Source organism: Hetaerina americana, unplaced genomic scaffold (assembly GCF_022747635.1).
Source record: "Hetaerina americana unplaced genomic scaffold, ioHetAmer1.1.p SCAF_2, whole genome shotgun sequence".
NCBI classification, from domain to species: domain Eukaryota; kingdom Metazoa; phylum Arthropoda; class Insecta; order Odonata; family Calopterygidae; genus Hetaerina; species Hetaerina americana.
The window spans coordinates 31,340,175-31,354,350 of record NW_027286763.1 but is presented as its reverse complement, the minus strand read 5'-3'; the positions used below and the strand labels follow the sequence as shown (position 1 = coordinate 31,354,350).

At 35.3% G+C, this 14,176-nt stretch overlaps 2 protein-coding genes across 2 annotated transcripts; one reads left to right on the top strand and one right to left on the bottom strand.

The window, feature by feature from the left end:
* The first annotated feature begins 3,662 nt into the window (after window positions 1-3,662).
* LOC139687607 (small integral membrane protein 8) lies at window positions 3,663-4,437 on the top strand. The gene is made up of 2 exons (XM_071584832.1): window positions 3,663-3,831; window positions 4,184-4,437. Exons 1-2 carry the CDS (start codon window positions 3,712-3,714, stop codon window positions 4,340-4,342), a joined length of 279 nt encoding a protein of 92 aa, XP_071440933.1. The 5' UTR covers window positions 3,663-3,711; the 3' UTR covers window positions 4,343-4,437.
* Got1 (Glutamate oxaloacetate transaminase 1) lies at window positions 4,433-13,470 on the bottom strand. The gene is made up of 8 exons (XM_071584831.1): window positions 13,298-13,470; window positions 12,522-12,703; window positions 12,334-12,442; window positions 10,545-10,762; window positions 8,881-9,031; window positions 7,424-7,589; window positions 5,640-5,782; window positions 4,433-5,205 (listed from the first exon to the last, which is right to left on the bottom strand). The coding sequence occupies exons 1-8, from the start codon at window positions 13,407-13,409 to the stop codon at window positions 5,063-5,065; spliced, it is 1,224 nt and encodes a 407-aa protein (XP_071440932.1). The 5' UTR covers window positions 13,410-13,470; the 3' UTR covers window positions 4,433-5,062.
* Window positions 13,471-14,176: the final 706 nt, after the last annotated feature.

Sequence of the window (14,176 nt, the reverse complement as noted above, 5' to 3'; positions counted from 1 at the left end):
AATGCAACAATTTCAAACAAGGGTGAAATTCATTCGCCTTAACCAGGATTCAAACCCAGATCACAGCTAATGTAAATGATTGTTAAACTTTAAAATTGTTGTACTTTGAATCATTAGATAGTAATATATATCCCATAACTGGGAAAAGCAGCAGTATATGAAAACTATAAGTTTGATTTCAAATTCAGCTATAGTGGTACGTAAGAGAATCAGCAAAAAGATGAAGAAAAGAATAAATAAGTACTTTATTAATTATGGGAAAATGTTTCCCTACCACAAATTTCAATACAAAGTATTTACAATAAAAAGTAATTCAAGGTATTATAAGTAATAACAGGTGAATTCCAAGAAACTGTGGGAGATACCACAAGAGTAACTTTTAATAGGAAATGGTGTCATCTGCTAAATTTGCCACATCTTGTTACTTCAAAGCCCCCAAAATTTTGAAGCATATGAGGATGTCTTGATAGATTGACTAGCTGAAGCATTCAGCTGAACATCGTAGGATCTTGGTTCAAATCCCAGTTAAGGCAAATGATTTTCACTCTCTGAAATTGTTGTATTGTGAACTAGGTAGCTTTAAATACATATCATCAGTATTTTAACCCGAGGATTGGTTTACTGCAGCCCTCCATTCCACTCTATTTATAATTAATTCCCTCAATCCCTGATACCTTCCCTGTTTTACATCCCTCTTAACTTGTCCTATGTAAGTACATGTCTCATGGTCTTCCTCCTGGAATCTTCCCTTCTATTATATTCCTAATCAATCCATTGTGCCTCAATGTGTCCCCAATCCATCTATTCTTCTTAGCCATAGATCTCCATATGGTCCTAGTAGTAGTTTTTATGGGAGGTGACCAACAGCTAAGGTCATTTGCACCATTAGGGATGGATGGGATAGGAATGGAGGAGAGAAAACTGGTGTCGGCATTAGCCTACTCTTGTCGAAAAGTGCCAAGGAGTCTGCAGTTTAATGTCCCATTCAATGGACATCGTACTCACTCATAGTGCTATCCACAAAGCACCTCGAGTAGGGATCAGGATACTGCTGAAAAATATTTGTTGTCTACAGGATTTGAACCCTGGCCCTCTCAGTGGGAAGCCTGTACATTAGCTACCTCACCATCCTGATCCCCAGCCATATGGTCCTATCCTCTTCTGCTCTTTTATATACTTCTTCATTCCTTACTTTTTCTGTCCATTTAATCTTCAGCACTCTCCTCCAGTACCATGTTTTAAAGGCTTCTATTCTTTGCTGTTCCACTTTTCCTATGTTACAAGTCTCAGAACCATAGAGCGCTGTGCTCCACACAAAAGTCTTGACAAATTGCTTCCTTGTTTCTAGCCTTAGTTTCTTTGAACATATTAATTGCTTCTTCTTCATAAATGCCTTCTTAGCTCGGGCTATTCTTTGCTTGATGTCGATCAAACTTCTTCCATCCCATATTACCTTCATCTACCTGCTATCCAGGTAGATGAAGGACTCCACTTGCTCTAGCTTCACCCCTCGCATTGTGATATCTGGATTCAGCTTCTCTCTTCCACACACCTGGATTTTAGCTCTAGCTTCACCCCTCGCATTGTGATATCTGGATTCAGCTTCTCTCTTCCACACACCTGGATTTTAGTTTTCTTCTTGTTGATTTTCATATTATGATCCTCCAGTACTTGATCCATAGCACTGAAGAGTTGCTTGCAGGTCCTCTGGTGTTTCTGCCACTACTTCAATGTCATCTGCAAACTGGAGCACATGGATTTTTTCTCCATTTACCTTGACTCCTTTGATACCCAATTCTCGTGTGTCTTTTATTGCCTCTTCCAGGTATACATGGAATATTGCTGGCGAGAGGCTGCATCCTTGTCTTATTCCTTTATTTATTTTGGCTTCTATTTTTCTTCCATTTTTCGTTTGTGTTGTGGTAACCTGATTCTTGTATAGATTATGGATAATTCTTCTGTTGTTGTAGTCCAATCCAATCGTATCCAGTATCTTGAATATCTGGTTCCATTCGGTGTAGTTGGAAGCCTTCTCGTCCACAAATGCCACATATAATGGCTTATTTATGTGTCTCATTTTGTCGGCCAGAACTCTCAGGCTGAGATTTGCCTCTCTTGCTCCTCAGTTTTTTCTGAATCCAAATTGGTTTTCTGAGAGGCTTCCTTCTATCTTTCCTTCTTTTCTTCGGCTAATTATCCGAGCAAGGATTTTCAATGCTTGAGTGACTTATTATTCAATATTCTGTTTTTTCGCATTTATCTGTTTTTGGTTACTTGGGTATTGCAATCATTACACTTTTTTTAAATTCTTCTGATATCTTACCAAAATATCTGTGGTAGGAGGAAGACATTTGCCTGAAGAGCTCAAATTTGGTTGATTTTTTTCTGGAGGAAAAGCTGCTAAAATAAAAGAGAACTTGTGACAGGAAAAACAGAAAAGAGAAAGAAGCACCTATAGCTAATTTACAAAACGCTGGTAATTGAAGGTATCATGACAAATAAAGGAATGGGGTGACTGAGTGGTAACATGAGAGCCAGTAGTAATAATTAGAGAGCAGCCTGTTAGTCCTTATGTTGATAACACATGAGGTTCACCTAAATTCTCGGCTTCAAATTACTAAAATGAACATTTTGTGCAGGTTCTCTAGGTTTACAGAACTTGTTAAAGAATTGGCCGTCCATTCAATTGTCATTGTGTATGTTTGACTTTTTTTCTAAAAATTAGCACATGCCCCAAAAGGAGAAATCATGAAATGGTTATTACAAATATAACACAAAAGATATTTATTCAATTATTTTATGAAGTGATGAGTTCAATGGGTAACACTTTTGAATGAAGTATTTCTGATAAGAATTTTGAAAATGGGCAGTCTTTGATGTTCCTTTATTATGAAGAGGTAATGAGTTTGTTGAATGCTATTCAAAGTAATGGAATGCTATCTATAAGATCAAGAAGACACAGTGATTGTTTTTTGAAATCAGACTCTGAAACCTCCACGAAGTGTACTACCATATCTATTATTTCTTGAATCATGCAGTAGCCCTCCAGAAGCATTCCAACTAACCAAAAGTTTGGAATTTTGATTCACCCATTGGTATGCATTTCAATTTTGATAAATCATGCCAGAATTTCTCATTTGCTCCAAAAATGAAAATATTATAGCAATTGAAATATCTTTGCTTGCTCTTCTAAATAAAAATTGTTCGATATTACAAAGGAAGCAACAGAGGTACTTATATGACATTACTCTCTTGAGTAGAAATAATAAAAATAAAAATTAGGCTGAAATTAAAAAGATAAGTTTTAAGAAATATCAACATCTTTCCATCCTCCATTTCTTTCGGAATTGATGTAGAAAAGTTTTACACATTGAATGTATTGGATTGACGTTTTTTAATATTTACTGAAGTAGTTTTTACTAAGGTATGTTTTGATCGCTGGATAGATATTGTGCATATTGCCGTGAAATTTTGCTAACTTTGAAATTGAAATAAGTTGCCAAAAATATTCAAATAAAATTGATCCATTGGTAAAGGGTCTTGACATCAGCCAATGTTTTCATCATCTTCGTCTTCCCGCGAGCATTCAAACGTATTCATTTCATTTTTATTCTTTTTCTGTTTGTTCGATACGGAGTACCGGAATTCATTTGTTCGTAAACGGTGCGTACGGATGGTTGGTGAGCATACTAATTGTTGATCAAAATTAAAATGTCTGAGAATAAAAGACAGCCTGTACCACAATCTACCTCGGAACCGGGAGAAGGACTCCGTTCGGTCAAGACGACGGGAGTTTTCCGCGCTGTGAATTTTGAATTATATGTAAAACAGGCAAGTGAAGTACAGAAATATAGGTAGCGGACTTGGAACACTACTATCCGTTAAAAGTGTAATAAAATTTTGAAGAATTTGAGATCATATAACTGATTATTATTTAAAAAATTTAATTGTGAAAAGAGTGAGTGTATCAGAACCTTCTTAATTGAAGTTTATGAACGTAGTATTATGTTATTGTTATCATTGAGCTCTTGCTAAATTGCCAGAGATTTTGCTATGTTGAGTTGAGTGATGTTCCACAAGGCATGCTGAATTCCCCAATCGTGTTTCACATTTTGTAGTGAAAGTTTATTATGGCCAAATTACTGCAATATGTTCTATTAAGAAGTATTTAATCAATTTGCAGAATAAAGGAATCATGGCGGTTGGTCTCTTGGCATTCAGTATTTCCGTTGGATATTTGTTCTACATGCGGTCCAAGCATGAAAATCTAGCGTACGTCACTGTTACGGACTCCAATGGAAATAGAATTACCAGGCCGAAGGAGTCAAGATGGGAAGTGTAGTGAACAAAGTAGGTCGTTAGCGAAATATTCTCTAAGTTAAATCAAATTCAAGTTTATTCATGAATAATTTGTAATAAAATGAATTATCAATCTTAGTCCCATGCTTTATTTTAATTATAATTTTCAACAAAGTACATCACAGATACTGCGCCAGGCATACCAAATTTCAGTGATATAATGTCTACAACCTGTGCATAATGTGGGAAAAAACAACTTATGGGAGTTTAACTCCCAGATAAAGTTGCTTTCACAACTGCTATCCACATTAACATTAAAACAAAGTAACAGCATTTTTATGACTGTCATGGCATAGCGGTGGGTGATTAGGATAAATCTGTACAAAATATAATGCAATTATTGTACTTGGATAAACACCTTATTTGTAAACAAGTAGTATATTGACTTAAATGATCCCAGAGAGAGAATAGTTATAATCTTACTCGTGGAGTTTCATTCTATTGTGATCAATAATTAGTTTCAAAATATCTCAATAGAGATTTCCTGTAAAAAAATAAATGTACAAAGCTGACCACTCAGATTTATAAATAGAGGAGCTGATCTAACTGTAGTAACTATGTAAGATGAGCATTGTGAATATTACCCAGTAACAAGGCAGTGTGAATTTTCATTATGAGCTACCATTGTAGGCAGAAAATACTGTTAATAGATGAAGCGCAACCCACACTTGAAACAAATTACTACATGCACCACTCAGCCCATTTACTCTGAGATTGTGGTGATTGAATCGTGAATAGCATTTGCGATATAGTCTATGTTCTTTGTAGTAACTCCACACATATTGATTCGTCCACTCTTGAGAAGATACACATGATGCTGCTTAACCATATGTTCCACTTGACGAGCTGCAAAATAAAATTTACAGTTCTATCAGTCATGTTTCAATTAAGGAAGTCCTTCAATGGTAAATAAGGATTAAAGAATACTATGTCAATTGCAATAACCAATAAATAGGTCTCAGTATCTTCATTCCCTGTTACTACCACCCAAGGATTATTTTCATTAATTATTTATTTGTCATGACATACACTAAGCAAAGACAAGAAAGGGAAGTATTTTCAAGAGAGCCACTATAGTTGGTTGGGGATAGCTTTCTATTCAATAGGGTTGAGATAAACAAGGTTAATTTGCAAAGAAAATTTCAAATTTTAGCACATTTCTTCAATGCTAAACTTAAGTATTATGTGATTAATCTTTCTGAATTCCACCTTTCATTCCAATCTACTGTTGCATGTATTAAACAAAAAAACTATGTGAGATGTAATTTTGCTATACATACGTGTCAATCCTGTGAATGAAAACATTCCTATTTGCTTAGTGATATGCTCCCATGTTCCAGGGGTCTTCTTTGCTTCCAGTCTTTCCCTCAGCCCTTTCCTCATGCTCATGATTCGGTCAGCCATTGTTTTAATACATCCTTTCCTGTAGTGAAATTAATTATCAATGTCAATGCGCCTATTCATTTCATTCATCGGATTTATTATGGCATTAACCATGGTAAAACCAATATTTCTGAACAGTTTCCATTTCACAGATATAATGATTAAGATTATTGAAGAGAAGAATAACAGGGGAAAGCCAAAGATGAATCAAGATAAGCAGACAATGGAAGATGAGAAAGGCATCGTGAGGGAATAAAAAATGCCAGATTGCTGTGAAGAGCTGCTACGAACCCATTCTCAGATTGATAACCCATAATGATGACACTAAACTTTAGTTTGCGCCCACCCAGTAAGCCCCTAAGTGAGTCTCATGCCCATACTCAGGTGATACTTTGGTTTATATCTTGGAAATATCTCTGGGCATAATCATTTAACATCCAAGCTGCATGACATCCTGTCTGGAACCAGATGTCTGTAGAGCTATAGACAGCACAAGGCAGGAAACTGAACTCCCTACCCTGTAGGGAGTTCAGAGTGCCAATGTAAAAGGCCTTTATATAAGATGAGCTATGCACTCAACCATCACACTTTTCCTTAATTTGTTGACCAGTTGGCTTACATGACACTGCATTTGCTCTGACTGCATAGCCCCAAGCCTAGTCACCTGTTTTAATGTTCATTATATATGTACACATCCACAGCTCATGGCACTAAGATGCATGAGAGGTTGGAGAAGTAGGAAGAAATAGGCATGCAAGAAACAGAACAAGGGAATCAGGGGAGATTAAACCAACCAGAGTAACCCGAAGTATCTTACTGGGCCATGTGGCTATTCACTTAGGTCATTGAGGGCTCTTGCACCCACTATATCATCAAAATAATCAGTTCTCCTAAACCACTTCAGAGGAAGTAAGACTTTCAGGTTGGTCAGGGAGGATTCTTTTCCAGGATGTGTTCTGCACCAGCTATCCTTCAAACACTCAACTTTAAATATTCCTTTTCAATTGCATTCCCAATGGCTAGTTCCTGGAGCTTTAATTTTTCATATTAAATGTCGTTGTAGGAGGAGTCCTGGATTTGATATAAAAAATTCTAAAATATCTCAGTTTGATTACACGCAAGTGCTATTCAACTTATCAAGAATATTGAACGTTAGGATTTGAAAAAATTCAATCTGCTGTTAGCCAGTCACTCTGAAGAACATATCAAGAACTTTGAAAAGATAAGCAAAAGCACAAATATTTTCATTTAACAATAATGAAACTCTTCATGGCTGAAAACTGGAACCCAAGGACTCTCCATCCATTCTCCAAATAGATTACAAATTACTTCACGAGTCTTCGAGATTTTCCTTTGTCCACCGATATTTTGGAAACTAGCACTAATGTTAACTGCATAATGTAAAATTTAAATCAAAGAGACTTCAACATTCAAATTACTATGAATATAAATTAAAATATTAATCTGGTTTATTCCATCGTGTGCCCTTAGAAATGCATATATATTGAAATTTAAATGATTAACCAGACCTTCAAAATAACAATTCCTTTCAGTTACACACTTTCCTTTCACAATCATTTGCAAGAGTCCCCTTTGAGAGTATATCGAGTTTATTTACGGGTAGGTATAGAGATTTTATGGTTTTATAGTAAATTGAGCAGTTTGAAATAAATATGCTCACCACTCCTCATACAGCTCAGGATCATTCAAAATAGTTGACACCACCCGCCCACCATGATTTGGTGGGTTTGAGTACATTCCTCGAATAATCAATGTCACTTGGCTTTTTACTTTAGCAATTACCTCTTCACTGTTGAAAACCATAGTCAAATTCCCCACACGTTCATCTGAAAAAGTTATCAGTAGTATAAAAAGCATTCTACTCCCAAGTTGGAAAGGCCAACATAATATCTCTAAAGGTATCGAGTATGATTAGTCATAACTCTAGAATAAAAACAGAAAATTCATATGACCCGGGTTGCCATCCTCAGTTGTACCCAGACAGAGCCATTGAGACAATGGTGTAAGTCAAGGGTCAAATGCTAACTCAAGAACCCACAATTTTAGTAATTCAAATTAGTCTAATTAATTAATATTATTGACTACAGACTAAGTGGAAGATACAACATGTGGTGATTTCCTAAAATTTTGTCTTAATCTGAAAAGAATTGTGTACACCCAGTGCCTCTTGAGATGAGCATCTGAATCCCAGAATTTCAAGATCAAATCTAAATCAATAAAAATCCTGCTTACGATATTTGTAAACACTAACTTTATGGCAATTTTATGAAAATTTTCTACTTTCGATGGCCTATGCCCTCAATGTATTGCTCTAGACAAAAGCTATAAAAAAAGCTTAAAACATAGAAGGCAATGTTTTTGATTCATTAGTCCAACTAGTGATTCTAATTTTTATCTTACCCAAGCAGTAGAGGTGAACAACAATCAATTATATGGATTAGAACACCATTAGTGACAGTGGCCTAAAAAAATTAAATGACTACAATGCATAAACCTCCAACTAAAAATACAAATCCATACTTATGACTCTTGTATCATCCAACTGAAAGATACTTTGACACCAATATTTTGTCTAACCCGGTTTTAAATTCACAACGTGGAATATAATCACGGTAGACTATAAAATAGCTTTATAAAAAATGACTCGCAGACCATATTCCAAGGGATAAGAGCAAATTTATTTTTTATAAAAAGATTGTTGCCACTATTTCAAATTTTCAATATAATAAGCAACTTACATGCTCGGCTTATCCTGGATACAGGATATGGATATGTATTATAGTTGCCCTACGTCACCATGTAAATTACAGCAGAAGAAAATGCATAACTACAAGGGATGTGTAGACAAATTTTCGCACGACAAAAATGCATATTGTATTCGAAGAAATACTCATCTACGAGTCTCTAAAGATGAATATTTCTGGTCATAAGAACAAGTATATAAATTATTGCCTTCGTCTTTCATGTCGATTATAGCTATCTGCAACATTAAATGTCATAGGCTCTCCCCAAATAATGATTGTATCAATAATTCAAAGTACACAAATGTAAAAATAAACACAGAAAACATAACTCAAAATCATTATGTACCAAAATCATTCTGACTCAATTACTCACTATAGAGTCCAAAGTTTTTAGCAAATGACTGAGCACAGAAGAACTCGAAACCTCTCTTGGCAAAATACCTGACTGCAAATGCATCTTTTTCAACATCACCCGAAGCAAAGCCCTGATATGCTGAGTCAAAGAATGGGAATAACTTCCTTTCCTTAAAACAAAAAGAAAGCATTACAGAAAACATTGCAAACACTTAGCAAAAAAAATATCAAAGACTTAAAAAAATGCATTTGAAAATGTTCAAATTAACAACAGTAAGCTTTATTAATTAATTCACCAGAAATACATTCTAAATTCTACTCCTGATTAGAAAAATTGTTTCATAGAGTCTGGCTAGCACCTATCAACTAAGTTTTGCACTTAGTTACAACCATAATCCTTCCTAATCCTAATGGAAGAGTAAAACTTTTTTAAATCTCTCCAAGCAATCATTTCTATTTATGGGAGCAAGTAAATATTTAACCAACCATGTAAAACCAACAATTATCCTGGGATGAATGTCATGTCTAGGAACTTTAATTATTTAATTCTTGTCAGACATATTTATTAATACCACATTGCAGTAAATCATAATCATGACAGTCCTACACTGTAATATGACCAGGCATTGGAATTTTCTTCTTCAAATAAAAAGATGTTGATATGGAATCGTTTTCTTTGACTAAGATGGCAAATATGAAGATTATGTAAAGATGCCAAGTAAGGTAAAACTTGAGGAATTTATAATCAGTCGTTCAGTCAATGCATTTGCAGGTGTTGTTCATTGTTCAGAAGCAGTTGCATTTTCAGGAAGGAACATTAGGAGTTAGTTTGTTGAGCTGTTTGTTAGGCATAGGAATACATTATCCAAATATTGAATTTTAGTTTGCCTCTTAAAGTGAAAAAAATGTTGGGATATTTAAAATTTAGATATTCAATTACACGCAACGAGCATTGAAAGGTCATGATGTGGAATAATGATGTTGCGAAAAATTATCAGAACTAATGAACATCACGGGTTCCGCATCTTTTATAATTCACCAAATCCATGGGAAATTCATAACCTACTGAGTATTTTTTATAATGACCAATGCCATAAAAAATTGATTTTTCTTACTGTTACCCATCAGTTTGCTTAGGGCTTTAAAAATTGTATGACTTATTCTTAGTCTACAAATATGATCCCTAGAACAAAATGAAGGGAAAGCCTACCATCAACTATCCATATACAAATCAGTGTCAATAATTGTGGGAAGTGACCAGTCTGCAGAGTTCAGGATAGATTGGCAACTTGTGAACAGATACAATTTTAGGCATCATACCAGAGTATGTGATGCCAATGCACTAGTCACCATTCCAAGCCTTACAACAATGCAACACACTAGGATTATAACTTTGAAAGAAGGTTCATATGCAGCATTAGCCAGGTCAGTCATTCTTGACCAAGAGCGACTTAGTTGATTTTAAGGGCCCAATGTAATTTTAATTGAAATATTCCTAAAGCAATACATTTCCACAAATCTTATTTGTCAAATATAGTAGCATTTAAGATTGAGCATTATATTTAGTGCTTTATTTAATATAATATTTCATAATGCTTTAGTTTTAAAATTACTACAGAGAGAAAGAAGTAAAAACTTGTGAACCACTTCCACATGTAAGCATTCTACAATTATTCAACTTACCTCCATTACATCAGCAATTTTTTCCCATTGTTCCGGGGTAGGATCAATTCCTGTAGGATTATGTGCACATGCTTGCAGTATTATGACTGCATTCTCTGGTGCACTTTTAAGATCGGCTATGTAAGATTCAAAATCCAGCGTGCGTTCAGCTGTATTCCAATATCTATATTCCCTAGGATCAGTCAACCCAGAGTTCAAAAAGAGCAGCCTATGGTTTTCTGCAAAAGATCACATTCGACTTGTTCAGCAATCAAGTGTATAAGTCACTGCTAAAAGCTACATTTCTCTCTTTACAGTTTAGCATAAATTGTAAGATGAACTACTAAGGAAATAAACCATATGGCAACAGACATACTATGGTAAAATCACATTTATGAATATTTTTACATTACATGGCTCCTTGAGCCTATGACTATCCTAGCCTATCACCCTAGACTGACTGACCTTAAGGTTAAAAATTGATTGACTATTAATGTGCTTTTCATACATCTCGGCATTACTGCCGAGAATTTGCTAACATTAAAGACACTGCCCTTACGATTGTTAGCTATTCCTTCCTCATCTTCATTATTTTAATTAAAGATGCTCAACACACTTGGTCAAAAACATCACAGACTTTATAAATTAAAACCCAGTGATCAACTTTCGCAAACAAATTTACAGATACATCAAGAATCAACCCACATGACATAACTGTCCACACACTACCTGGGCATAAAAATCTTCATTTCTCACCAGGGGTAGCAAACAGGCTAGCCATTATAGGTATTCAAAGAAACTGTGGGAGATACCATGACATTAAACTTTTAACTGCATTGATTATAGGGCACAACCACACAAATTAGTTTGCATTGACAATCTTGCCAGGATTGACTAATCCAACTACAACAATTCTCATACCCGATTCCATGAAGTGATTTATCAGGAGACTTAACTCTGGGCACACCCCAGTATTACTTATACATTTTCACAAATGCAGCAGTTCATGAACTAGTGAAGTCTGAGTTTATGTAGCACCGGTACCTTAAGTGGAACTTGAACCAACCAACCTTCGTATTTGGTGGACATGTCTACTAACTCAGCAGATTTTAAAAATTAATTTCAATTTTTTTAATGCCATAGACAAACTGCTGTGTAGGAATTAGGTAACTGTTGAATATCACTAAAGCATTCGTAAAAAAATTCTTTTTATGATTTCATTGTAAACCACTTGAAACTAGGTAAATTGTTTAACATTCACTATTATCCAGTCGTATATATTTCTTCTGCTATCACAGATATGCATTAAATATAAATGCTGACCATCATGCCTCCAAGATTGATGCGACTTGGCTTAAAAATCTAATTGCTCCAAAAATCTTAATATTAAGTTTTTAAAAAATGTTTAAAGAATCAAATCTCTCAATGCTGTACCTAATTTCTCAATATTTTGATGCAACTATTTACCCTTGCATTTCCAGCGTACTCAATGTTTCCACTCCAAACACCCACCAAGTAGGTACTATTTTACATGAATCTTATATTTGTACTTTAAATTTTTATATTATTTTAGAAAATTTAATGAAGCTGTCAAAGATAAGTTCTGGTTACACCTGCAACAACTACTAACCGCTAATAAATCACGAAATTACATTTTAAAAATTTTCTTAATAATGTAAAAAAAATGAAATTATTTTACAACAGTCAATGCTGGTCAATAGCAATGATCCAGCTCGATCAAAATAAAATACCAACACGATCCAGATCACTGGCGTGTATCGTGAAAGGCATAAAATATGAAAGAGCATACCCCATGTTGGCATTGAGTAATAAAATGTCTTGTATTTGAGTATCCGTGCAAGGAATTCTGCCCCAACCCTCAGAGCACCGGTTCCGCTTAATGACTGCACACCAATTGCCTGTAAAAAATTGCAATTTCCATTTATGGTCTTACATGGGAATATTTAAATTCAATCGCATATGTGACTTCACCCATACCTTTCCTTTGGCGATAACGTCCGAATCATGTCCAAGCAGAAGCTTAGTAGCAGCAGATGAAAAAGACTCCAAGCCCAGCACCGGCAAATATTCATGATTCAAAGTTTCATCATTTGCAATCTTCTGTTCTGTTTTTCGCACGACCGGCAGAACCCATGGCGCTCCCTCATCTGTTCTGTAAGCTAACCCAGGAATGACACCATATTTTCAGTAATGCATTATGGACACTTCGGTCAAGAGATATGGGTATAATTAGGTTTGAAAGACGACAGATAAAAAACTGGTCTATCATTTCGGTAACATCGAGCGAAAATTCCATACATACTTCATTTAAGACAAAATTTCACCCCAATTTTCGAGGCCATTGGAGTTATTTCAGGGGCATGAAGCATGATCGATTTGTCCTAACAAAAAAGCAGTGTTTAACTAACTCAATAGACTAGGACTTTATAAATTGGTCTTATAAACAGTTTTACTACGAGACTGGGATGATTTCGTGAATAACTTAAGCATGCAACGCAGGTAGTTTTCCCTTCATTATTGAAATATAAAAGCAATAAATTAATCACCAAATATCTTCACTAATACTCAAGATATTAGATTACTTCTCCAGTATGAAATACTAGACGCGAAAATCAGTATTAGTAACATTCTACTTCAAAATTGACATAGTAACCAATACCAAGTTGAATCCAAATTCTGATTCGGCGAGACAACTTTTGACTTTTAAATGTCGCACGTGTCAAATTTCACTTTATATCTTTCACTGGACCTACCTCCAACGCCAAGGTTTACTTTGTTGGGAAACGGGTCGTCTACATACGCCTTAGTAAGAGCAAAAACTTCGATGGGAGGACCAGCCTCAACTGAGCTAAACCTCGATTCCATTTTCAAAGTCACTTGAAGGACTTCTAGCCGCTCCGACCCAGACAGACAGCCGACTGCTTCCCGAAACGAATAACAGCTGACTATCTTGCTGCCAAATGTCCTTTTTCCCTCCCTCCTCGACCCCACCTCCACGACCCTTCTCCCCTCAAACGGTAGGGGGTGCCTTACGAAACTTTCTCTGCGAATGATAGTGGAATGGGAATACGAAAATGGAATGTGGTCGCTTCACATGCACTGTTGTAATGAATACGAAGACCACATCAATTGCGAATAAATGCTGAAGAACACCTGAAAGCAGAGCATGTGATATTATCAAACCAAAAAATAGAAATGGTGCATCATGAAAATTTTTATAAATATTTAAGAATCCTCTAAACATAAAACCACGTGTGCATGCTTCTGTATTCTAAGAGAAGTATAAAATGCTTGGGACCAACAAACTGATTTTATTTCTCTTTTCCTTCAATTTGTTGCACAAGACTTCAAGTTCTAGATGAATCACAAAAGTTAAATAATCCACAAACAATTGCAAAAGTTAAATAATCCACAAATTGGTATTGTTTACCAGGTCATTTTATGCTTGCATCATTTTTATGCTTGAGAATGTATGAACAGGTATAAAAGTTAAGAGTGGTGCGCTATTTTATTTTTGAGTGATAACATTGATAGGTACAGAGACGTATAGATTATTATTGGTGCGTATCGACGAGAGTCAAAAATGTTGTCACGCCGCTTTGATCAACTTACAAATGTCATGCACTCTGAAT

What these genes read in the sequence shown, in the direction of transcription:
- LOC139687607 (XM_071584832.1), top strand. Translation starts at nt 3,712, where the DNA reads ATGTCTGAGAATAAAAGACAGCCTGTACCACAATCTACCTCGGAACCG. An exon ending in TTGAATTATATGTAAAACAG is followed by an intron (nt 3,832 to 4,183) that starts GCAAGTGAAGTA and finishes ATCAATTTGCAG; the next exon opens with AATAAAGGAATCATGGCGGT.
- Got1 (XM_071584831.1), bottom strand. Translation starts at nt 13,409, where the DNA reads ATGGAATCGAGGTTTAGCTCAGTTGAGGCTGGTCCTCCCATCGAAGTT. An exon ending in AAATTGCTGATGTAATGGAG is followed by an intron (nt 9,032 to 10,544) that starts GTAAGTTGAATA and finishes TTTTGTTTTAAG; the next exon opens with GAAAGGAAGTTATTCCCATT. An exon ending in TAAAAACTTTGGACTCTATA is followed by an intron (nt 7,590 to 8,880) that starts GTGAGTAATTGA and finishes TAACTTTTTCAG; the next exon opens with ATGAACGTGTGGGGAATTTG.